This window comes from Convolutriloba macropyga, chromosome 3 (assembly GCF_964194025.1).
Source record: "Convolutriloba macropyga chromosome 3, txConMacr16.3, whole genome shotgun sequence".
In the NCBI taxonomy this organism is placed as follows: domain Eukaryota; kingdom Metazoa; phylum Xenacoelomorpha; order Acoela; family Convolutidae; genus Convolutriloba; species Convolutriloba macropyga.
This window is the reverse complement of record NC_134470.1, coordinates 29,055,044-29,080,442: the sequence shown is the minus strand read 5'-3', so window position 1 is coordinate 29,080,442 and position 25,399 is coordinate 29,055,044. Positions and strand designations below refer to the sequence as shown.

General features: G+C 33.4%; 2 protein-coding genes across 3 annotated transcripts in view; both read right to left on the bottom strand.

Annotated features, from left to right (window-relative positions):
• The window catches only part of LOC142336135 (muscle M-line assembly protein unc-89-like), a 57,373-nt gene extending 39,439 nt beyond the window's left edge, over window positions 1-17,934 (bottom strand). The window contains exons 1-6 of one of the 2 annotated variants that reach the window (XM_075384715.1): window positions 17,595-17,934; window positions 16,281-17,032; window positions 4,952-5,085; window positions 3,073-3,235; window positions 2,303-2,593; window positions 1,831-2,013 (exon numbers count right to left, since the gene is read on the bottom strand). In XM_075384715.1, coding sequence (XP_075240830.1) covers window positions 1,831-2,013; window positions 2,303-2,593; window positions 3,073-3,235; window positions 4,952-5,085; window positions 16,281-16,347 — 838 coding nt within the window. In that variant the 5' untranslated portion in view covers window positions 16,348-17,032; window positions 17,595-17,934. Of the gene's footprint in view, window positions 1-1,830; window positions 2,014-2,302; window positions 2,594-3,072; window positions 3,236-4,951; window positions 5,086-16,280; window positions 17,118-17,594 lie in introns of those variants that run through there. The other variant, XM_075384716.1, reaches the window with a different exon arrangement.
• LOC142336140 (uncharacterized) overlaps window positions 1-25,399 on the bottom strand; it is a 483,861-nt gene that overhangs the window by 322,395 nt on the left and 136,067 nt on the right. The window lies entirely within an intron of this gene.

The following is a 25,399-nucleotide window of genomic DNA, read 5'->3' as shown; positions in this document are numbered from 1 at the left end:
TTATTATGTTAACATAGCGGTGTGATTAAGTAAGATTCCTGGTTTGCAAAGTTTGGACTTGGCAGGGGTAAATTAAAGATTCTCAAGTTTTTTCAAAATTTTGATAAATACGGCACCTGATTTTAATAATTATTTCCATCTTATCTTTTCTTTAGACAATATCGACAAAACTTGTAAATACTGTCTATTAATGGAAGTTATGAATCGGCTTAACAATTGGTATAATTAATAAATCATGACAACTCATTCATGATAACAAATTCATTTATGTTACCTCAATATTCAAAATGATTCCATTTTACATACCTAAATGTTCCACTGAACGTACATAAAGATCTCTGTGAATAGTTTATGGTTTTAATGGCATCGACACCTTCTTCTCGGATATTTTGACCTTTTGCAGTCCTTAGATTTATTCTGATTAGTGAGAATTCTAATTGGGTCCTTATAGAGGTTTAAGGGGACATTTTATTGATTCTATTTGAAGGCTAATGGTTTTAATGGCTTTGAAACAAAAAGATTTCTTGTAAATTTTGTTTATATGTTCATATTTGTTGTTGTTGTTTGAAATCTTGTCATATTATCACAGCAGTGACAAGTACTTGTGCTCGTGACATTGAATAAACCCCATTGAACATATATAAAGTTTTTAGTGAAAAGTTTGTACGAAAAATCACTGCGAGTTTTACATCTTTACAATGGGGCTTTGGCAATTTTTCTCGCACATTTCTATTGAGTTTCTGGTTTTTGTTTTAAATGCACGGGTTTGAAGTCCTAAATTTTTTTAAGTAGTTACACGTCTCGTTAGCTTCTAATTGCGGTAAAAATTAACTCCATTTGTTTTCAAAAAATTCAGAGTTTTTGCCCTTTGTTTCTTCTTTTTTACAACTTGTAACTTCGTCCCATCAATGACAGATATTATCCATACTATTATAACGAATTCAACTCCCTCTTTTGGTTTTATAATTAAACGAGGCTACATGACTTGGGTTCTATGCGTTTTCATGAAATTTTTGGTGAGCGGTCTATTTTCGGAGTTCCACTTTCAGTTTCACTTTCTCCTCGGTATTCTCCTTAATATCAGATCGCTCTCATTGTCAAATGCGACTCAAATGACAACTATTATCTTTAGGTTTCTTAATAACTGAAAAAAAACTGTAACTGAAACGTTGAAATGTAATATTTGGTTAACAGCTAACGCTTTTCCTGAATAATTTGTGTTTTTGTAAAATTTTTGTAAGTTTTTGAGTGCCTCTGAATTTGTTGTTATTTTGTATTCCTTTGACCCGGACCCAACAAACACTGGTTTAATTGACTAAGGGGTTCTATAATAATCAACTTAGTATTTTTCTATTGAAAAATTCAATGGATTTTTATTTTTCGCCCCCTTTATTCTTCTTTTTGTCAACTTTTTACCTAGCCCCATTAAGCACAGGTCCCATCTGCACTCTAGAGAAGGACAGGTAATTTTGTGTTGTTTAGGTTTTATCTGATGGTGTTTTGACTTTGTTACTAAGTGATTCTAAAGTTAGACTTTGAGTTTAATGTTTTTTTTTGTTTTTGATTATTTTGTTGTTTGTCTTCTCTTGTAGTCTTATAATGCCGGGTGTCTTCGGCTCTCTAATGCGCCATTGCCTCATTTAATTCAATTGGGTTTGTAACATTTTTTTTCTCAAAAACCATTTACTTTCGAACGGTATGTGCATTTTTCAGTTTCCTGCTTGTTCATTTGGTATACAGTTAAATTATAAAATTGGATGAGCGGGGTCAGAACATTTTCTGCAAACGCACATTACCGGCCCTCCTTGTTTTGTTTTGAAAATTGCCCACCTATGACGTCATCAGAAGCGAGTTTGACTCCGTTCTCGCCGTCCTTCACCTCAACTCCGTCCTTGTACCACTTGACTTTGGGTTTGGGATTTCCAGATACTCTGGAGCTCATTCTAAACTCATTGCCCCATTCCACCTTCTGACCCTTGATGTCACCCTCGAATGCCGGTTTAACCAGAGCCTCTGAAATTACACAATGCTTTTCAAATGAGAATTCCAAGTGAGCTGAAACTTGATACATCTTGGAATGAAACATGCTAAAACACGGCAAATCTTGCCAAAATCTTCATATGTTACATGGTGCAAAAACATTGAAATGGGAACGCAAGTTCATTGAATTGGCATTAAGAAACGCGAGCTTGTCGCTCGGAAAGAAAATAAAAATATCCAGGAAACCCAGAAATAATATCCAGGACATGACAAGACATGCCAAGATATAAAAAAAATTTACAGAATAGACCTCCGAACTGACCTTTAACCTTGACCGTGCATTTAGTGACCTCTGACCCTGCTGCGTTTTCCAGTTTACAAGCGTACTCTCCCGAATGCATGTCATTCACGTCGTAGATCACAAGCTCCTTAGTTCCCTCTGAGTCATTGTTCAGCATCTCGACTCCTCGTCTCTCAGATACCTCTTTACCATTGCGAGTCCACTTGCATGTTGGAGTAGGGCAGCCCTCGTACTTGACTTTCAGTTTGAGGTTCTGACCCTTGAACACGTCTGTGTTCCTCAACGGGTCCATTACTAAGGGCTTCGATTGCTCTGAAAAAAAGGAATTAGCACAATGCCGTCAAATTTTTTACATTCATTTATCAAAAAAAATGTAGGACTAGGGCTTCAACGGGATGACTTTTAGGAAAATGTTGCTCAAAACTTTCCTGAATGCAATTTGGTGTTCATATATCTTTCCCATGATTAGTAAAGGACCGTAGTGTAACAACCCAACTGTGACATTAGCTAAATCCAAGTGGTGCGGAAGCGTTGTTGTTGCCAATTAGAGCTCGGAGGACTAGATTTTAATATTACTACTCAATTCTAGGGCCAGTCATGCTACCATTTCAACAAACATTCAATCCCTGGAGAATCAACGTTGCCAATTTTACTTACCACAAATTGTGTCATTAGAGGAAGTTATGGAGAATATATATGGCTAGATTATGCATAATTTCGCAAGTTTTATTTCTGAAATCTTCCAAGATGGCTGGAGTGACTGAGAAACTAAAATAGTACTGGCTACTCACTTTTGATGGATACTTTGGCACTCATTTTCTCCTTGCCGACTTGGTTTGCAGCCTCCACAGTCCACTCTCCAGCGTGGATGACGTCTGCTTTGGACACCTCCAGAATGTGCAGCTCATGGTCGTGCTTGTCAGTGTAGATCTTCACAATCTCACTCTCCGTCACCTGTAAAACCATAAACGCATTTTATAATAAATTTTTCGCAAACGCATTCCAAACGCACCAGTTGAAAATAATGCATTTGAAAACAAAATTGAGGAATCTTTGATCCTCGCCAATATAACTAAGCGTTGCTATGTACAAATTGGCCCAGTTAGAAATATCGGATTTTACCAAAATGGCTTTCAATTTGCCTCTTATTTGCGATAAACCTCATATCGCTCGGACTTTCTATTCATAATATGGCAGCGTCCTGCAAGAATCTTACAAGATAACTATTTGACTTGCCAGAGTTTTGCAAGATAAAAATTCGAATTGCAAGAATGATGCAAGATAACCAATTGACTTGTAAGAATCTTGCAAGATAATCATTTGACTTTTAAGAATCTTGCAAGATAACCATTCGACTTGTAAGAAGCTTGCAGGATAATCATTTGACTTGTGAGAATCTTGCAAGATAACCATTCGACTTGTAAGAAGCTTGCAGGATAATCATTTGACTTGTGAGAATCTTGCAAGATAACCATTCGACTTGCAAGATCTTGCACGATAACCATTTTTATTGTAGAAAAACGTCCTACATCCTAATTACCGAGTCTTAGACTGAAAACACTTAAAAAAATTGCGATATTTGAATGTCAACAGATTCTGGGCATTGAAATTAAAAAGAAAAACATCAGAAAATAATTTAAAAAAGGCATCAAGGAAAGAGTCTTTCCAACTTCGATCCTCGTTTTTGTCAGGATTTTTTTCTCGATTTTTCTGTTTAGGCAACAATAGTTTTTGAGGGTTTCTCATCCAACTTTGGCTAAATAGGAGTGGGGGCGCTAGTGGAAAAAAGTGTTTGTTGTTTCCGGTCTGAGTAGGAACACAATATTTCTCACCAATTCTAACTAGCCAGCCGAAGGTGAGAAAAATTGGATTTCCTCCATTTGTGTCCCCAAGTACGTTATACCCCCACCCCCTGTTAGAGAGCATGTGTCATTATATAGTAAATCATTATGTAAAAGCTTGGCACGTGCACCTGGGGTGCAAATAATATGCTCCCACTAAGCTGGGGGGGGGGGCACAAACTGAAAGCATCAAAAAGAGTTTTTAATTAATCTCTTTACTTACAGAAAAATCTGACAAGGTCTAGAATTTTAGACAGAAAAGATGCTCAGAATGTGCAAGGATAAGATATTCAACGTCGCCCAACGCGAATGCCTTATATTGCTCAGCTTCTGCAAAAAGCCACCATGAAAATTTACTATCAATTTCTTAAGTCTGGTAATTATCTATAAGAAAAACTAATAAAAAAGCGGCGACAAAAAATTACAGCACCAAAATTAGACCAAAGCAGACAATCTATTTATTAAGAACAATAAAAAAGTTATTCAAACCACTGTGAGCACTGAAAGTAAACATTTAAAATTTGGTTTTCTTAAACTTTCTCTACGAGGGCTTTCAGATGATACCACTAATATCTTCCTCAGATGAAACTTTTGCTTTTGTCAAAATTGACAGAACAAAAACATCCCGTCTAGTACGGACTTCTTTTCTCATAAAACTGAGTGAAATAAAAATCGGCGAAACTCATATTTGGTACTATCGTTTGCCATAAGCTCATCTTAATGGCATCAAGATAACCAGAGCAATTTTGTAGAGCAAGAATTAAACTCTGTGATCCATGTGACGGCCTTTTATTGGAAACGCTAAAAGCACATCCAGTGATGTTTTAACCTTTTGTCCTTTGTTGAGCCAGGTGATGACAGGTTTAGGGTATCCAGTGACACCACACTTCAGTACGAATTTCTTCCCCTTTTCTGTAGCTACCGAAAGCATCGGCAGCTTGAACGTCGGCTTCGTAGGCTTCTCTGAAAACATGAACTATGCGAGATCACACCAATTAAACGATGTAAATTGCACTCATGTTAGCATAAAACTCAATGAGCCGATAAAAGTTTGTTTTCGTGTATACATACCCACTCTTATACAAATACTTTTTTAACATAGCAGATTCATAACATGGTAGTATTTCAATTTTCTCTTGAATTTTAAGTCAATAATTTGCTCAATTAATTAATCTTAACCCAGATATAATTATTTTCCCACTGATTCAAGATCGATGGATAGCAGTGATAATTAACTTCAGCAGCAGTGAAAAATTCATCTTTTATGATAATCAGATCACGTTATTAGCAAAGGTACATATATGATCAGTCAAGGGGGTATAAAGCAGTAATTCAGAACATATAGGTGCGTGACACTCAATCAAGGTATGTGTGCGTGTGGTTGTTTATTGATAAACAGATATTTCAGTGTCAACAACAACTTTTAATTTTGAAATCAATTGGTGATTTAAAATGATTTCAAATGTTTTAAAATTCTTATGCTCATTCAAATCCCAGTGAAACAAAACTAAAAAACTATCAAAAGATTTCAGTTTCTGATAAATTTTTCAGTATTTTCCATATATTTAATCTTGTATACTGTGTTCGTGATAGACATGGCTTCTGTTTTTGTATGAAAGTTCATTTGGCATCGGCGCATGAATTCTCAAACCATTTCAGCGCTGAATCAGTAAAGTTACAGCACTGAACCATTGACAGCAGTCCTGAAAATTTAAACTTCAATTGAGGTTTGTCATTTGCCAACTTCATAATTAATGGTGCCTGATCATTGAACACAAACGTGAACCACACTAACACACCCGAATACTAAATAACCATTATGAAATCTTCTGAAATTTGAAACTAATTCAATTTGCATCAAGTTTTGCGTCACTGGGATTTTTCTAAAATAATTCTTATATGTTGAATTTATTTCAAAGGCCAATATTTACACCCTGGCAATTCTGCTTACGGTCAAAATTGAAATGATAGATATCTACAAACACTCAATTAATAGCTGGCAGCCAAGCAAGTCGATATAAAAGCCCGATATGACCGGCAGTTTAAAATCAGTACTGAACCATTGTAATATTGTTCGAGGTCAGTTCTGGGTCATAGATTGTGTCCTATCAGACTCAGCTTTAGACTTATCAGACTTGGTAAAGTCTGATTTCAGACAAACACACCTACGTGCACAGGGATTCTTGTTACCCTGGGCGAGATCGAATGGTTTGTAAGAAATCGCAAGTTTCTTGCAAAGCAGGGTACTTGCACAGACTTTCAAGCCGAATTGTAAACTTGTAAATGATTGTAACTTTTTGGCATTTGGAGCCCTAATATGCATAAATCAAAACAAAAATAGCTGAGCAAGTGTTGTATGATACTACACAAACTTAAAAAAAATGAGTTGGAAGAAATTTATTACAAATTGTCAGTACTGACTCACACTAGACACCTACTAAATGATATTTGGACTTAAAATTTATTTGCCAATAGACAATAGGTTTCTTCCGATTATCCTAACGCAACTAATGGTTGCCGGAGAAAAAGTTTTAAGTTCTCTGCTCTCATTTCATTCAACAAAAAATTCACACTAATCAAACTGATATGAACCGATCCCTCACTAGAAACTATGAAATCAAAAACAGCAAACAATTTCTTAAAACTGTGAGGAAAAGCTGTTATTATTACTATACAGATAAATTACTGAGTAAACTATCCTTATTTTTGAAATCGGAAGAAAATTACACCTACATTAGCCATAATCTGGGTTCATTTTTAGCTGAAAAGCTTTCACCGATCTTGAATCTTGTTTTTAAAATGAGATATTCTCCTGGGAATTTTTTTAAACATAAATGGACTGGGTTAACTTCACTGAGGCATGGCTTGAAACGTCGTCTTCTGAGTTCGAAACTTCTGAGTTTGTTTCAAGCAAGGTTATATTACTCTACAGTCACTAGATTTTTTGTCCTGTATCTCGAACCTCTACGCAGTTTTCGATTAATGCAAAATTTCCTCAGTGAGTTCAACAGAGTCACATAACTTATAGTTCACGCTCTACATCGAGGCCATCTGGTGAGTATACCATAGTTCTTACTAAATAACATGAACCGTGCTACCGAGGGTAAAATGAGCCGTTTTTTTACGTGTAGTGCATAAAACAAAGTTCTACACAATCAGAAGAGGAAAGAAATAGTTTCAACTCATGTTTGCATGACTGGACAGTCCTAGTTACTCACGTAATCTTATAAGCTAATGCATTAACCGTGCTAGATCTTCTAAGACGTGTAATTTTAAGTGACTAGAGAGCCCAGGTTTTAGCATTTCGGTTTTGAACGCCGCATTAAATTTTCGATTCGACATTTTAAGATAAGGTATTTTCTCTATTGGGCATATGGACTTGCTTAGCTGTCACCCAGTCAATCATTAAATCTACTCAGCTATGTTTGTCCCACTCTCATAATAAAACAATTACCACAGCCTCCAAAACAAACAAACAAAACTGCAACTTCAATCTCTCTCGTTGTATATTCAGTTACCATTCAGAAAGCTGTTATTATTATTATTCAGTTCAATCTCAAATATCACAGTGACAAATATACCACCTGGTTGGTAGAACACACTTACTGTCTAAATAAGGCAACGAAAACGATCACAACTAAAATTTCACGACCAGTGAGAACCGAATATAGTTATCACAATGTTAACTGAGTTAAAGTAAAGTAACTAAAACTAAGCAAATAAGAGCTGAAAATGATAGTGGAAGAAATTAATTCATCTAAAGAGGAGACAAACACAAATCTATTCTGTTTAGTCCTCCCAGTATTTCTTGACCCCCATTTACAAATTATGGGTTTTGTATGCATCACGTTATATTGTAAAAAAAGTTAGATCGTGCGCTTGGGTGGGAGGGGGGGGGGGGGGTGTGCGTAAAAGTTATATGTATGTGCCCACAACCTGGGGTAGATGGACAGAATAGACCCACAAAAGCAATCCTAACAACAACTGTTTCGTAAAAACATCTAATAATAACCATAGGTGCTGATAATGCATATTTTGTGCAAATTAAACAATCATTTCGAAGAAAGCTTACAAAACTAAGCTATTTTTGAGCTCCTGAGGTACTTGTAACTACTCCCAATCTAAAGAGTCCAAGACAAAAAAGTTCAGGCAATAACGCATGCGTCTGACGCCCTCAAACGCATTCAAACAAAAATAGGATCTTTTCCGATTGTGCCCCCAGCTTAGTGGGTGCATATTATTTGCACCCTCCAGACGCACGTGCCATATTTTTACATAATGATTTAGTATGTAATGGCACGGGCTCTGTGACTAGGGGGGCACTTGACGTACGGGGGAACAAACGGAAAAGTTTTCAAAAATCATCCATTATCGAATGATCAATGCTATAATCAGCCATGATCAGACAAGATCTAATTATTGCCTCAGAAAAAGTTGATAGTGATCAGTAAATTTACTGTAGATGAAGAGATATGCGATAAAAGGCATAGTATTATTATTTCGAAAATTTTTGCACACTATTTGGGATTTTTTTATCAAAAGATTTTTACTTCGTGTGCAATTTTCTAATTCCTACAATGATACTCTAACGCGGGATGTCATTTAATAACTAAGATTACTTCCGAATTTCACATTTTCATTGTCATTGTAGAAAGCTGAACAAGAGGCAAATATTCCAAAAACACCAAAAAACTTAAGTGAAAGTGTTTTTAACAACAAAAATACCTCAAAAAATGAAAACCGTCAGTTTGATACAATGTTATCAACTCATAAACCCGTTTGTTCATTGCCATTTATTTTGCTAGACTAAACAAGTTTTCATGACAACGAGAGTAATAAACTGAAACGATGTTTTAGCCTACAGAAACACCCTACTTTAATTAATGTAAGTTGCAAAAAAAGTAGACAAATGGACACGATCTTCATCAATAGCTTAAATATTCCAAAAAAATTTAAAGATAATTCCAAATACTTTTCAAATATTTTCAAACAGTTTGGCGTTTATTTTAAATACGTCATCCCTGTGAATGTTGTAAAAGTCAGTTTTACCAGTTTAGTATTATCTTCATAAACGAAATCACTATTGAGTTAAAACAGTTCAAAAAAAACTAACGTTGAGGTCAGTTTTCCGTAACTTTGTCCAGAAAACTTGATTTAATTTGCACCTATTTCGCGTATCTCGTTTGTTAAAAATTTTGTTAAGTGGCAATCTAATTAAGCGCAGCCTTTCTTCAGTTTCTTTCTTTCTGATAAATTGGAAAAAAACGTATGAAAAAAAAAACAACTTTTCTACAACTCTTTAAATGATTTCTTGGTAAACTAAAAAAAAATTTTGACCACGACAGGAAGAAATGGCAAAAATAAGGTTTAGAGACAACTATGCATCATCAAAGACGAACGAAAGAGGATTTTTGTCCGTCTCTCTCAGAACAATTTTCCACTGTGTGTCGGAAACAATTATCACATACAAGAAAACAACTAAAGCTTGTGAAACTGACCTCTAATTGGCTAGAATAATGGCCTTCACGAGTCTTTACAGAAACTGAAAAAAATTGCATTTCTCTGTAAAAAAACCATTCACCATTCTTATTAGAAGAGAAGACATAAAAAGTCCCCTACGGCAATTTTATTTTTTAGGAAACTACGAATTATCTGGAGGTCAACAGAATAGACGAAGCATGAAAAATTATTTAAGTTTAAAGGGAAAACGATATTTGATGAAATTGAAAAATAAAACCTGTTTTTTCTGTTCTGTTGGTCTGGTTCGCAAAATTTTTTCATAGATGAAAACTGTTAACTTATTTTCAACATTGACCCCTAAATATTTAATAGACAATCATTGTCTACGTTTGCGCAAAAACTTTGTTTTTTTTTGTTGCAATTTAGATCTTTCAAACTAGTCACTGTTTTTCTTGCGTCAGACTTACTAATCCTACCATAGTTCACAAGAAAGAAGTTCTCATCTATTAAAAATGGAGTTTAAACTTCAATAGCGTTTGAAATCTCCAAAACTATCAAAAGAAGATAGAGTTCAGAAAAAGTTATCAAGCAATTTTTCGACTCTTTTTCTCACAAAATTAAGTTTTCCGTTGTTTTTTGTTCGTAATCAGCCCCATTATATTTTGGTTGTAATCACTTCTTTGTAGTGAAATCGATTCTGAAATAGGTAAGAGTTGTTTTCGAGCGCAGCTGAAGTTCGCACATTACTTTGTTTAAGAAATGTTTCGATCTTCTTTTTGGAAAAAAAAATGATCTTTGTCTTTCTGACATCAAATAATTTAGAATAAAGTCCTATACATTTCCACTTTTCCGTTGAAGTGAACCACTTGAATTCAAAGACCTAATCAATTTTGCCTAATCTATTCACAATCAATTTTGTTAATAAGTTCACGGATCTAGTTTTGACAAGGATATTAAATTCTTGTCATTTTTTGCCTATTTATTCTTCTACCAAATAATCATTTTCAGTATTTTTTGTACATAAAACGATTATTTATAAAACAATGGTTAAGTCCAAAAACTAACATGAAGTTCAAAGAAAATAGAAAGTTTAATGTTTTGTATTTTTTTCAAAACTTCATTATTATTGGTTCCCATTTTGAAAAATAACTGATTCAATTTTTTTCAGATATTTAAGAATTCTATTGAGCATCGAAGAGTTGAGACCTGAGTTAGGTATTATGAGGAAGAGAAATAGCCCGAGAAAAACACTTAAAAAATGATTTTAATGTTTGTCTACTGTCGTTTTGATTGCAATTCATTTAAGTTTTAATGAATTTGAAACCAATTAAGTTTTTTTTGTTTTTAAAAGTTTGTTTCATTTTCACATTTTGAAGCTCTGGCGTGGAAAAACTTAAGTTTTCAGTCGCAGAGACATTTTTTCTTCATTCCTTGAAGATTTTCAAAGTTCTCCTTTTTTCAATCTGCGATAAAAAACTATAATTTTTAAATTAAAAAGTCGCCGCTAAGTGCTACAAAAAGATGTTTCTCTTATTTATGTACGATTTGTATAGAAAAAGTAAAAGTTTGTCTGAAGAAAAAAGCCGGTCTCGCAAATGTGTTCCTTATTTTGAATTTATCTAACCAAATTTTATTTCAGTTAACCGATTTGTTCAGTGCAGGAAATAGAAAAAGAAAATAAATGAAGCTGATCCGTTCAAATAAGAATATTGGCAGTTTTTTCGACGAAAAAGCAGTAATCCTAGATACAAAAAATTTCTGATTGAAATTTTTTCTTTTATATTATTTCCTTCTTTGTAACTCAACATAGCAAAAAGAAACAAATTATCGTTCGGAAAACTGATATTTCCTTGACCTAATAGGTGCTGCGTGCAAGCGTAGAAAAGCCCTTATGATCAAATTTTTAAAATTATATTGAGCTCTTAATTTTGGAGTCCGGAAGAAATGTTTGCGCGTTGTTCCGACCCACTTTAGTGGGTGGGAGGAACTATATACTCAAATCGGTTTGTTTTTTGTTTAGTCAAATCGGATATATATATATTATTCTTAGAGTGCTCTGTGTGCAATCATTAGAAAGCCCGTTCAGCGTAGAATAAATTAGGTTTGGGCTTTTTCAGGGAGTTAGCGAGGTTCAAAGTTTTGTGAATAATAGACGGATTTCCGTTGTTTTTATTCAAAATTCCGGTAATTTTGCCTATATTTTTGTCAGTTTTGCTGAAACCTAAAAAAATTGTTTCAATCAATTTTTGCTGGTTTGTTTTCTAAAGATAGAACAGTGTAAATTAAATTTTTTATCCAATTCCCGGCTCCAGTTTCTGCTGCTTATTATGAAAAATCAGCTTTCTTTCATCGAAAGTTTCTTTTGTCAACTTTGCCCAAATTTGCCGGTAAAGAACACCTAAAAAACGCTGACATAATTTGCTTCAACTCAAGACACGGCTAACTTACCTCTCCGATCTCTGAAAGTTTTCAGGGTTTGAAATTTTTTCTGTTTTAGCTTATATATATATATATATATATATATATATATATATATATATATATATATATATATATATATATGTATCAATAATTATACAAACAGCATCATTTTTTGATATATGATATTTTTGTCAAGTTATCTATATTCAGTAAACTGGGCACCAATGCATGTTCTTAATGTGGGCAAAAAAATAGCAAGCCTAGTATTTGTCTGATCGTTGAAATAATTTTTAACTGAAGTAGTCAGATTGTAATCAGTGGCTGTTTTTTTTTCTAACAGAAATTTTTGAATTTTTTATATGTATTGCAGAACAGAACGATTCATATCAACGCTCACCAGTAACAGCTCCAATGAGCTTCAGAAACAATTGCCAGTCAATCTTTTCAAACTATTTAGTTGCAAGCTTTTTTTGTTTAGACTTTCAAATTCATTTGTTTTTTAAACAAACAAGAGATTATAGAGCTTTGCCACTATTTGTCGATTAGTTTGTAGCAACTTGCAGCCTAATATTAGCTAAAACAGAATTCATCTTAAATTTAACTAAATGCGAATCTTTATGGCGGCTTTAAACTTTAAGAAAAAGTTTTCTGGCTTCAAAACTACTAGTTACACAAAAATTTTGTGGTTAGCAAATTCTCCCATTTTTAAGTTTCTTTATGTTTTTGTCACATTATCAAACTATTGATGGAAAACTATCACTTGGTGTTCAAACAATAGGCAAAAAAGAACATACTTTTTTGAAGGAATACATTATGGTTTTAGAGTCATCGACACCGTTCCGTAGAAGAATTTAATAAATATTATTTCACTTTTATCTTTGATCGCTTTTTTCTTGTAGTCGTATAAAAATCTCTGAATAAAAAGAAGTCCCAAGATTATAGAATCTGGTTATGGAGGGAATTATGAGCCTATTTACCGATTTTAGTTGTAAGCTGATGGTTAGCATAAGTGTAAATAAAACTTCTTTGAGAAATGTCTTCTTCAAGAAACGTTATATATAATTATTTAAGCACTTCAGTAAGCTTTTAATGGCTTCGAAAAATGTTTTTTGAAAAAAAATTATTTTGATATTTTGTTTCTGTCTATATTTGACGTTCTTTTTGTAATCTCAGGAAATATTCTGATCAAATATGGTCGCAAGGATTTCGCTTGGGAAAATAAATCAACATAATTTTTACTTCAATGAATACAGCTAATCATCTTCATCACCTTTATTTTAATTGATTCAAAAAAAAACAAAACATTGTTTTTAACTTTGCTTTTTTTCTGTGCAGTTGATTCTTAGTCTCATAAATGAGTAGTCAAATACCACTTTATTTGCGTTCACAAAACGCGCAACCAAAACATTTCTTATTCTTAGGGAATAGATTATGGTTTTAACGGCTTCGACACCGTTTTCTGTGCTTGTTGTTTTTTGTAGTTGTTTGAGTAAAGTCTTAGTAATGACAACTCCCAATGTCTTACCTTATGGAGTTTTAAATGATCGCATTACAAACGTTTTTAATGATTTCAGTTCATATCTAACTGTTTTCATTATTTTGTAACCAATGGCTTTCGATAAATATTATCGCAACTTTTATTTTGGTCGCTGTTGTTGTTTTTGTCTGCTTTTTACCGACTCTCATTAAGGACTGGTTCCTATTCTTTTCTCTTGAAGAGCATTGAACTAGTTGTTTTGTTTATATTAGGTTTTATCTGCCGCTTTTTAGACTTTGTTTTCAAGTTTTTCTACAGATAGACATCGAATTTTGTATATCATTAAAGTTCGTTGTTGTTATTTGATTTTGTTGTTAATCTTGTCTCGTTTTCTTAATAATGGCAAATCTAGGTCTTCTAAAGCGATATTTTTTAGTCCACTGAGTGATTTGAGTTCGACGCAATTCTTTATCCATACACTAGTTATATTCGAAAAAACTTGAATCTTTAAAAGTTATCTATCTCATCCTCATTTGGTAGACAATTGAGCTGAAATGTGGTTGAGCGGGGTCGGAACGTTATGTGCGAACGCACACTACTGAGCCTCCTCGTTCTCTTTTTATCTGCAACTATCAAAATTTCAAGTGCATTGGTCACTTCGAATAATTATCTTGGAAAAAGTTTGTTGAATTGCATTATCTAATTTAGATATCTCTATTTCAATATGAATGCCAGTCAACAGCTCGGTGTCAGGACAAAACAATGTAAAAATAACAGTATTTATTAGCCGGCTACACCCTTAAAATCGTCAAAAGAGGAAAAAGTCAGATAAATGTAACTGCCTTATGCATATGTTGATATCTTTAGCCTATCTTTGGGCTGAAGTTGTGATTGTGTTTTTCATGTTACATTTTAATTTTTTTAAGTGATTTGTATTATCCTTAAAATAACAAAAATAAAATTACCTCTCATTTCGTAATAGTTTTCTAAGCACGACGTAATCAAAGTGTCATTTATGCCCTTTGATGGTTCATACTAGATAGAGGAACTCGTCGAAATAAATTTTATATCAATTGAGATAATTAATTGGTTTTAAATAATAATCAATTCTTAGTTTTATTATCAAAAATTGAGATTTCAGAATTAACTTACGTTTCATTTTGAGCAGAATGTCTTCGAAAACGTATTTCGAAACATTGGAAAGTTGACTAAAACTTTTGCACTAAGTCAAAGTACTTAGTAGCAATCAATTTACATTGTAAAACGCTGTTCCTCCGAAAATTTACTGAACAAATTTTCAGCTTTTAGTATAATTTCATTTTTATAGGCCTTTCCGTTACCCGGAAGGAGAGTTTAAGGGGATATTAGCTCTCATACAGAGATCATATATGAAAAATTAATAAACATAAAATCATCATAAATTAATTAGCAGGAATTTGAAAAGGCTTTAGAAAGTTTTTTTTGTGTCCCCGAGACCAAAAGAAGATCTTAGCATGTCTCAATTATTATGTTAAGTTGTTAAGTCATATATGGCGAAGTATTGAAACAGCTAAATATTTCAGAAGCTAACTGTTTTCATAAATTTTAGGCACTGGGAGCGGTACTACTTAACGTTACATTATTGCGAAGCAATCACTCTGGCCAAAAATTAATTTAAAAGGGGTAAAATAAGATTTAATTTTCATAGGAACCATGAACATCATTTTATATGGTTCCTATTAATCATACGGAGCATATTTGAATCTGAGTTAAAGTTTTTTATGGAACCATAAATTATCTGTATGGTTACTAAGAATATTCATTCAGTTTTTTCCTTGAAATTGAGTTAAGTTCCTCAAAAGTTTTCAAAGTTTTCACAAATGGGTTTAACGATAGTGCAATGTTTGATATGGCGTACGCTAAGTTGCAACACTTTAAATCATATAATTTTACATAAAAGCAGATAAAAACGACTGCCATGTTTCAGTCTCATTACTTTATAAACAGTGATCTGTGCACTTTTCAGCAGTTTTCGGCGCATTTTGTTCCAGTCCTTTGATGAAAATTTGCAACCAGCTGTGCGTGAATTAGTTAACGAACTGAGCATCTGTAAAAGATAATTGATCGTGAATAGAATGAACACTTTCACTGATGAGAAGGAGCTGTTAACTTTGTCATGAAGCACTGTAAGGTTTCTATCAATGATTTTTGTCGCCTTTTTGATTCAGGTTATGATTTTAGCACAAATATCAACCGATATGCTATTATTTTACATGTAATGGCAACTGGTGCATTATGAGGATTTTAGATCAACTATCAAAATCATTATAAAAAGGCCTTTTTAATGCATTTTAATGCCTTTTTAATGCGTGTCTTTGTCTCAATTCTAATCAGTTTTCTGTGTAGAAAAGTTCTAACCTACGAGTGCTATAGCTTCGTCTCAGAGACGAGGTCGAAAATTTGCAATGACATCGCTTCATTCAAGCAATTCGCTCGTTTCCAAAAAGCAGTGAATTTCAAAAAGTTGATTTTTTTTGGAGTAATGGATGATGCTTTTAATCATGTTTTCAGTGCATTTAGTTTTTTGTGTTTGATTCAATCTATCGAGTTTTAATCATTTATTGAGTTCATTCTTTCAGTACATAGTAAATTTTGAGATTTTGTACTGAACTTACTGAAATTTTCAGCCTCATTTGCTACTTAACTATCAGAAAATTCCTTAACCGGGTTTTTGACATGGTTCATATTGCAAATTTCTCCGTTATTAGGGTTTCTATCCGCAAGGTGGAATAAGAATTGATGACTAAACACAGTGACTCACCGCCTGTTCCGGTTGAGACCTTCTTGAGCTTTGCTCTGAAATCGAACACCTGTGCGGGGGCAGCCATGTCTAATCTATCTGTATGCTATCAAATACACACTTTCCGCAGTCTAAATTAAATCACACTTCAAAACAATTGCTCTGGATAAAAACTTCGGCAGACTAAGTGATAACAATTCAGCTATTGTAGCTTCCTGGATTTGCTGGACTAATTGCAGCTGGAACAAAAGTTGCCCAAAATAGTAATATACTTTGGGTACAATTTGGGTACAATATGTAAGGCCTCCAAATTTGCAACTTCAAACAAAACGTTGCGTATTTTTGTTCACGTTTATGAGCGCGAGGGCTGTGTATGGATTGAACGCTTGAAGAATTAATTCGTTTCAGAGAATACTGCTCAAAGTAAACCAGTTTCGGAAAATTTCGCAAATGGTACCCAGGCTTTCAACCAAACCTAAGTTTCCCAAAAGCTTATATGTAATAATGGAATGCAAAGTTGAATAAAATGTAAGTGTTTGCGTTTTTCTTGCCAACTACAAGCAAGGCGTTTCAACAGGGCGAAATACAACCCGAATAGAGCTCAGACCCGAATAAATTCCTAACAATAAGTTGGTAGGTGGTTATTCAGCTATAAGAACCCAATTTCGAAAAGCCCAGCAAGCCTTGTTTTAGGTGTCTTAGAATTAACTCTCACGGGTTTATCTATCTATGTTTGGTATTGCGAAACGAAGAAATTCAATTCCATAATAGAACTGGAAATGTCGAAATCAAAAGCTAAATATCTCCAAAGACAGCGGAATGTAAGGTGAAAGGTGAATAATATCTTGAAGATACTTCGAATAAATTTGTCTGAAAGTTACTCGGCGATCGCCCAATTAACCGACAGGGGGTTTAACCGACAAACAAATAATAAAAGTCAAGCCGACAACCATAATTGTGATGGCTCGACGAAGTAGTGATATATTTTCAGATCAGTTTTGCCATTAAGAATTAGTTTTCGGCTAAATTTAGCATTTTCCCATTGTCGGCTAAACCCTGTCCGTTAATATTACTAGCACCAAGTCACTCACTCGCTTATACCCTTGTGTTTAGTGTTTTACCCCACCAATAACTCCAAGACTGCTAATAAGCGTGAACAATTCAGAAATACTTGCAATCATTCTAGTGTCTGTTTATCACAGCCTGGTGAAACTTTTGCCTCAAGTTTGAGCATGTCTACATGCTTTATGGTTCTTGTGAATCCAGAAGTAGACGCCGCTCATGGAAAAGCTTTTGATTTGGACGGTGGGAATTATTTGATAACAAATACGCAACTCATTAACGAGAAAATGTCATGCATAAATCGATCTAAATTCACCTATAAAGTTGCGAGCCAACCAATATAACAAGGCATAAAAATTGCGAATAAATTGGTATGCTTCATAGCAAGCTGATAACTTTCTAAATTAATTCAAGATTTTCACCCAAGTTTCAAAAATACTTATCAGTAAATTTCACGTTCTTGAAGTCGCGAATGATGAATGAGTACAAGTATATTTTATAAAACTTTTTGTTATTTAATGTCAGTTATATACAAACTGGTGTCTTTCTAGATCATAAATTTTATGAATATTAATCAAAGTGAAGAATAAACATAAAATAAATTATGCTGAGTCAGAAATTTGAAACAATAGGCTTTTTGGTGCGTAATAATTGGACAGCGTAAATCAGTATAACTTAACATACATTATCATTTTTCATTTTAGTTTGTGAATAAGCATAAGAAATTCTAATTAAGACTTCGCATTTTCAGAAGTTTCTCGAGAGCTTTGCAGCTAAACGTGCTGACTTATAATTAAGCCATCCAATCTAAGCTTGTTTGACCTGTGTGTATAATGGTAAAAACGAGCGGCTATGGCCGTAAAAGATCAATAATTGTTCGTTCAGATAATTTGTTACATTGTTTAATAAACTGTGTGTAATGCAGCAAGTTTAAGTGACGGCTTTCATCTCTGACATGAGCATGCGAACATACTTCGAAATGACAAACTTTTTTGGAGTAATTTTAAATTGGTGCTGAAGCACAGAGCAGCTGAAGAGTAAACAAGCTACACTGTGCCAATCATATTTGAATTTTAATTGTATTGAAACGCTCAACCTATACCGTGAAAGCATACCTACATCAAAAAATTTTGTCTATTTGTAAAAACAGTTGGTCATATTTCATTTCTTTTAAATCAGCGACTTCTGTCTTTAACTTTCTAGACAGGGCTCGATAATCTTTAACTCGTCTTAAGCCTAATTGATGCGCAAAACGTGCCACTATCATAGTTTCCAAAATTCAAACACCAAAATAACATAATTGTTCCGACCTCACTTGTGGGGGGAGGCACTATATACTCAAATGGGGTTTTTTTGTTCAGTCAATTTTGGCCGATCGATATATTCATCGTAGAGAGTTGTGAGTGGTATCATTAAAAAGCTCGTCCAGCGTAGAATTCGAAATTAAAAAGATCTTTTTGAATTTCGTTTTTTTTTTCGAGGAGTTATCGAGGATTGAAGTTTTGTGTGAACATGTGATATTTTGTTCACTTTTAGTGTAATTTATGTGTAATTTAGTGTAATTCTTCAAATTAAGATAACATTTATATAAAAGTTTGATTCAAAATTACATTTCACGCCACAAAAATAATCAATATTGAGTTCCTAATAAACGAAAGGCGATAAAAAAGACTAGTTCTGGTCTCATAGGGAAGTTCACTTTCAAAAAAAATTATCGAATTCAATTTGAGAGCCCTTTTTTTAAAAAAAAATCATATTTTTGTCTTCTTAGGCCACATAGAGACTAGTCACGTTTCATCCCACGGTTCCGTTAATGATAAACTTGATTCTCAGTCTAATGAAGCCCAATGAACAAAAAATTCGTTTTTAAAGAATCGCTCGTATTTTTTTTGCTACGACTCTGAATTTTATATGAAATTTTGATTTTTTTTAGTCTTTACTGAATTTTTTCCAGTCCTATTGTAACAACTCGTTGCCTAAAGTGCAATAGGTTTCATGATGATCATTTAGAGAACCTATCTAGAGCTTTTAGTGGACAGCTATTGGCTGTTAAGAATATAAAAATGGTTTTTCGAGAATTTTTTTTATCATTAACCAATCATAAACTCTTTTCGTGAACTGTAGGTCAACTTCAGTAATAACAGGACACTTTAATTTCTACTGAAACCAAAACCAATCTGCTTAGTGGTTTTATTTTGTTATTATTTGTTATAAAACTTCAATGATACAAAATTTCGAAACTTAAAAAAAAATTAGGATTTTTTCGTTTTATTGGTCCCTCTTGAAATCTTGTCGAATTCTCCTGATATTAATATCACCCATTGGCTTAGAAAATTTGTTCAGTGGATCTTGGACAAAGTTTTCAGAGAAAAGCTTATGATTTAAATGGCTTCGACACTTTCTTCGCGCAGTTTCCAACTGAATTTTTTCTTTTTGCCGGTATTTGTTGTTGTTTCCATAGTCATAAAACTTATTGTGATGTCTTATCGATTACCTATGCATGAAAAATATCTTTTTTGTCCAATCGAGGCACAACTGAGCGCATTTATTGGCTTCCGTTGAAAGCTTTTGGATTTAATGACTGTAAAGACTTTAAAAGAAATTTTCCGAGAAATTCTTAACATTAAACAATCTTAACCCTTAGATCGTGAAATGAAAGCCAGTCTCAGTAATGACCGGACCTTTTTTGGATTCATCCAAAATAATCTAAATAGTGGTTTTATGTTCTAAATATTGGTGTTATGACTTCAATGCACGAGGTTTCATAACTTTTTTCAAAAATTTTTGGATCTTTTTCTTAATTCTGGTTCCTTTTGGAAACTTAACACATTATCGTAATATTGATACTTTCATGGACTTAGATATAACAACGTTCATTGGATCATACAAAAAGTTTTCAGAGAAAAGCTTATGGTTTAAAGGGCTTCGAAACTCCTCGCGCATTTCTCTAACAATTTTTTTGTATTTTGCCTGTGTTTTTTGTTGTTCTCATAGTTAATGACTTTTTGTAATTTTTTATTGTTGAGTTATGAATGCCAAAAATTCCATATTTTTGTTGTCTCACCGAATTATAGCTTAGCGTATTTATTAGCTCCCGTTGAAGGCTATTGAATTCAATGGCGTTGTTACTACGATTTTTCTCAAAAAATGTCGTTGTTTTAATGTGTTTGTTCATGTTTTTTGATTTTTTGCAGTCGAAATGTTAAAACGAAGAATCCCATTGCTGTTAGAAATTAATTGAAATTGGAAAAAAAATTTACTGAAAAGTTCATTTTTTAATGGCTTCGACACTTTCCTCGCTCAATATTTTTTTTTGACTTTGCGGAGTTAGCCTGTTTTTTATTCTTTAGGTAGCCGTTAAAGCTGACCGGTCTCATAAGCTTTTAAGTGAGGACTGATTAAATAATATTACCCGATGAAGACTGTTTATAGCGATTAGTCTTCAAGTTTTTAATATTATACATTTTTGAGGTTTTAAGAAATTTTTCAATTTTTTCAGTTTTTATTGTTGTTTTCATTAACTAGTAACGTTTTCTAGTCATTGAGAGGTCCCAAGTGTTTTAAAAATTAACAAGTTTACTGATATTTTGACGTAACTAATTTTTTGTTTGTTGGAGCATGTGTTTTCAAGAAAAGTTATGTGAGTGGTGTATTTGTGTTTCTTTTTCATTTCCTTTAGCACAATCGCGTAATAACAGATCCCAATGAGTTTCAAATGTGGCCAAATTGAACTTTTTTATTCATTCATTATATATTTAGCTGAGCTCAATTTGTATAAATGGATATTGAAATAAAAATACATAATATTCAGATAATAGCTAATGATTTTACTGGCCTCACTAATTTGTGTTTTCGCATTGTTTTTAACTTTTCTGCATCTATAGTCGGTTCCTATGGGTTAGTCTAACCAAACACAGGTCCTATTGATTTCATTATGACTCTTTAGAAAATTTATTGAAATTTTATTCGTTGAACGCTATTGATTTTTGAGACTTAAAATTATTCGGTTTAAAAAATGTGGATTGATTTTTGAATTTCGCCTAATTATTTTTTTTTGTAGAATTGTTACCTAGTCTCATTAAGAAAAAATCCCGTCTGCTGTGTAGTTAGGAAAATTAAATTCGTGTAGTTAGGATTTTGTCTAATTATAATGTGACGTTGTTACTAGGTGCTTTTAATATTAGTTGTATTGTAGTTGTTGTTTTTTTTTCTCGTAGTCTTTTCAATGCATATATCGTTGTAATGAGGCATGGAATTAATTAATTCAATTATTGGTTTGGTTTTGTAACGGATTTTTTGAACCCAAACATCTACTTTTGATTATCGCGTTGTCAAAAATGTAAGTCAAAAGACAGTTAATTCAAAAGTGTAGATGTGCGCGGGTCGGAACATCATGTGCGAGCGACATTAACGAGCCGCCTTATTGGTCTTCCAGATCATAGTAAATTTGTAACCCAGTTGCCATAATGATGATATTGCTCGCAAAATTACGACAGTCAATCTGTCCTTTAGAGCAAAAAAAAGACAAAAAACGTATTTATATTTTTTTTTGAATTTTTTTGTTTCATGCCTGCATAAAAAAAGGGTGTAAAATCGTACATCACTTGCTTTGAATAAGCAAGACGTTATTTGGCAAAACTGGCCAAAACTTGATATTTTAACAAAACCTCTGGAGAAGTGCACTGAACAATCGCGTTGAAAAATTATACATTCTAGAAAAGAGAACATTGCCTACAAATTGCTAGAATAGCTGCGAAATAGGCTAACGAACTGTAAAATACATCATATAGCAGTGTACAGAGTTCAAATGATGAAGTTGCAAATGCAGTTGTTGCAACATATGATACCCATTCAAGAAAAAACAAAAACAATTTTTTTTAAAAAAATTGAATTCATTACTTTATTTACGTCGCCAATGCTTCACTATTAGGCCGTCGTTATAAAAGAATTCCCTTTTGATCCTCAAAGGGGCTTAGTATTTCAGTATTAAACGGTCTTTCGAAGACTGAAGAAAGTCCAGCTTAAAAATCAATTTAATTTTGTCACAAACATAAAAAGCTGCAAAAGAACATTGAAAAACCGACAAGAACGTTCGGAAATGACAGATCATTTCAACTGTGTCGCGTAAAAAAAATAGATTGAAAAATAACATCGGAGGATTAAACAAAGGCAAGGCCTTCCAGATATTGAACACAGTTGCCTCAGCGAATTATTTTGTATGCACTTGAGGCGTAGCCCCATCGATTAAAAAAATGATCGAAGTTTTTCCTTATAGAGTTCATAAAAAAACAGACAAAATTTACACGCCGACAAACTCTTGTTTCTTCGGACGATGACAAAACTTTTATGCATATCTTCTTTTTTCAATATGTGGCTTTCTGTATTTCTTAAATACTGTGTAGATGTCCAAATTTTGCCAGTACTCACCACTCACTTATCGTGATTTTTTAAATAATATCGAACACCAAAAGTAATATGTAACTGTTTCTACATAAAACGATAAACAGACCTAGTGTAAAGATATCGGTAATATTAAATTTGCTAGAGACTTGCCTTTTCCTTTTTCGATTCTTACCTCTTGCTTTTATAGTAAAATATTGATAGTTGTCAACTCACGCTGAATTATAATTTGAAGAGGTTGCACTTTTTCGCTTCGAGTAAATGACTATTCATTTTTCGCCCATTTCGTTGTCTTTTTCGAATTTATTTTACGATTGAGGTAAACATATTGCAAAGTATAGTCCAGTCTTGATTTTTTGTCCGATATTTAAAAATGTTTGGTTGATGCCGTCAGAGATGCATTTTCAGAGAAATTAAAATGTTATTGCTGTTTTTGTTGTTTTGTAGCTCCGTTACAGAAAGTTATTTACATGCAGAAAACCAGAACTTAATTTTATTGCAGTCAATCAGTCAAATAGGCTCCCTTTCCAAACAATTGAAATTAAATATAAGAGTACTTGTATGCTTTCCCAAAAGTGATTTTGGTGCTGCAGTTTTTCAGCATTAACCTGGCACACGGAGGAAAATTGTTGGTTTTGAAGAAAAAGAGGAAGAAGGGCAGATTTCAACGTGCAGTGTTGTCATATAAGACTGATAGTTTAGACATCTAGATGTCTTTTCCCGGTCTGTGATTTTAAGGTTCAATGACATTATGTCTTCTTCCTCTGCCCTGCTTCAATGCATAACCAAAATCACTTTGAGAACTTTTTTTTAATTTCCTCGGTCTATTCCTTCCTCCTCACTTTGCAAAATTGATATCAATACAGGGCACCATTAAGTACCTTTATAGGCCTTGTGTAACGATATATATAGGTGAGAATTCAATAGGTGTTTCTGATAAAAACTGATTACAAGCTGCCAACATTTTTATGAAGAGAAGGAGAGAATTTGTCATTTAAATTAAAATTGAATTATGAAAAAGTTTTTGAATTAGTTGTTCATCGTGTACTAAAGTTAGAAGTGACGCAAAATCAAATGAAAAAAATATGAAACGCTTTTGCATTGTCTTCGACTTAGTTTATCCAGTTCTACGAATAGGGATGAAATTTCAAATTTCTGCACTTGTTTAGATTAAATGTTAAAAAATTTCATTCAAACCGTGAACCTATTTGTGATCTCAAAACGAGTGCTCCCTTTTTCTCACAATATTTATGGCATTTTATATTTTTGGTTTCAAGAAAATTATATAAATTCGTTAATAGTCACCAACTTTTCAAATCTTGGCCAAAAGACCAGTATGTCTTAGTCAAAACAATGCGTAGGTGGGCATTATGGGCATTATGTTGGCTTTTTCATCCAACAATTGTGAAATTGAATCAACTACAAGCAATCTTCTACACCAAGGTTGTTTTCTTGTAATGATGACTTCCCGGGTCGAGGTGTCACCACCATTCAACGCAAAATTATGTAAGATAAGCCGTTAATGCGGAAATTATTGTAAGATAAGCGGTGAATGCGGTGAAATTACATAAATCAGGCGGTGAATGCGGTGAAAAAAACTTTATCGGCTGGTAGCGCTGAAATTAAATAATTTAACCGCTGAATTTAGCGGTGAAATTACATAAATTCACCGCTTAGAAAAAATTGTTAAAGATGTTTGAGATCAGCAAAGAAAGCGGTGAAATTAATGGTGAGTATGGGAGGAATTGTTAGATTTACCTTCCCACTAAAACTACATCTTAATCTTACATCTTTTTGACACTTTTTCTAAGTGGTGAATTTATGTAATTTCACCACTAGAGTAAGCGGTGGACTTACAAAAATTCACCACATTTCACCACTAAAATATGTAATTTCACCGCTAAAAATTGCAAATCTTACAAAAATTCACCGCGCATGTTTTGAAGAAAGTAGAGTGAATTCGATTTATATTCAAACAAAAAAGAAAATAATTTGGTGAGAGATGGCGCAGTGGAAGAAGAAGTGGATGACATGCAGGAGGTGAGAGGTTCGGACCCTTGTAAGGGCGGCGAAATTACATATTTTAGCGGTGAATTGTGGTGAATTTTTGTAAGATCACCGCTTAGTCTAGCGGTGAACTTGCATAATTTCACCGCATTCACCGCATTTCAACGCATTTCACCGCAAAATTATGTACGAAGTTTGCGGTGAAAAAACTAACTTTTCACCGCTTATCTTACATATTTTTGCATTTTTTTCTCGACCCGGGTTGATAATGGGCAATTACGTTTCTATTTCCTCAGTGTTGTAACAATTTAGTGACAATTTGTAACAATGTGATTTCTCGTGATAATTCGGCCGCTGTATAAGATCTGATCTGTAGTGGACAAAAATGCTGGTTTCTAAGAACCTGTTATTTTAGCTGGTTGATCTTTCTATTCTAATGATCTGAGGGCCTCTTCCTTTGCATGGATTCTTTTCAAAGTGTCATTCACAATTCATAATAACCACTCAATTGGGTACGAATTGCCAAACCGTTGTATTAATTCCTCAAAACGCGTTTCAATTGGCCAAACACAGATGAATAAAAAAAGAGAAAACATTGAATTCCAAAATGTTACACACCTTAAAAGTGTCAACAAAATGGCAATGTACAAATTCTAAAATACATAAAACAA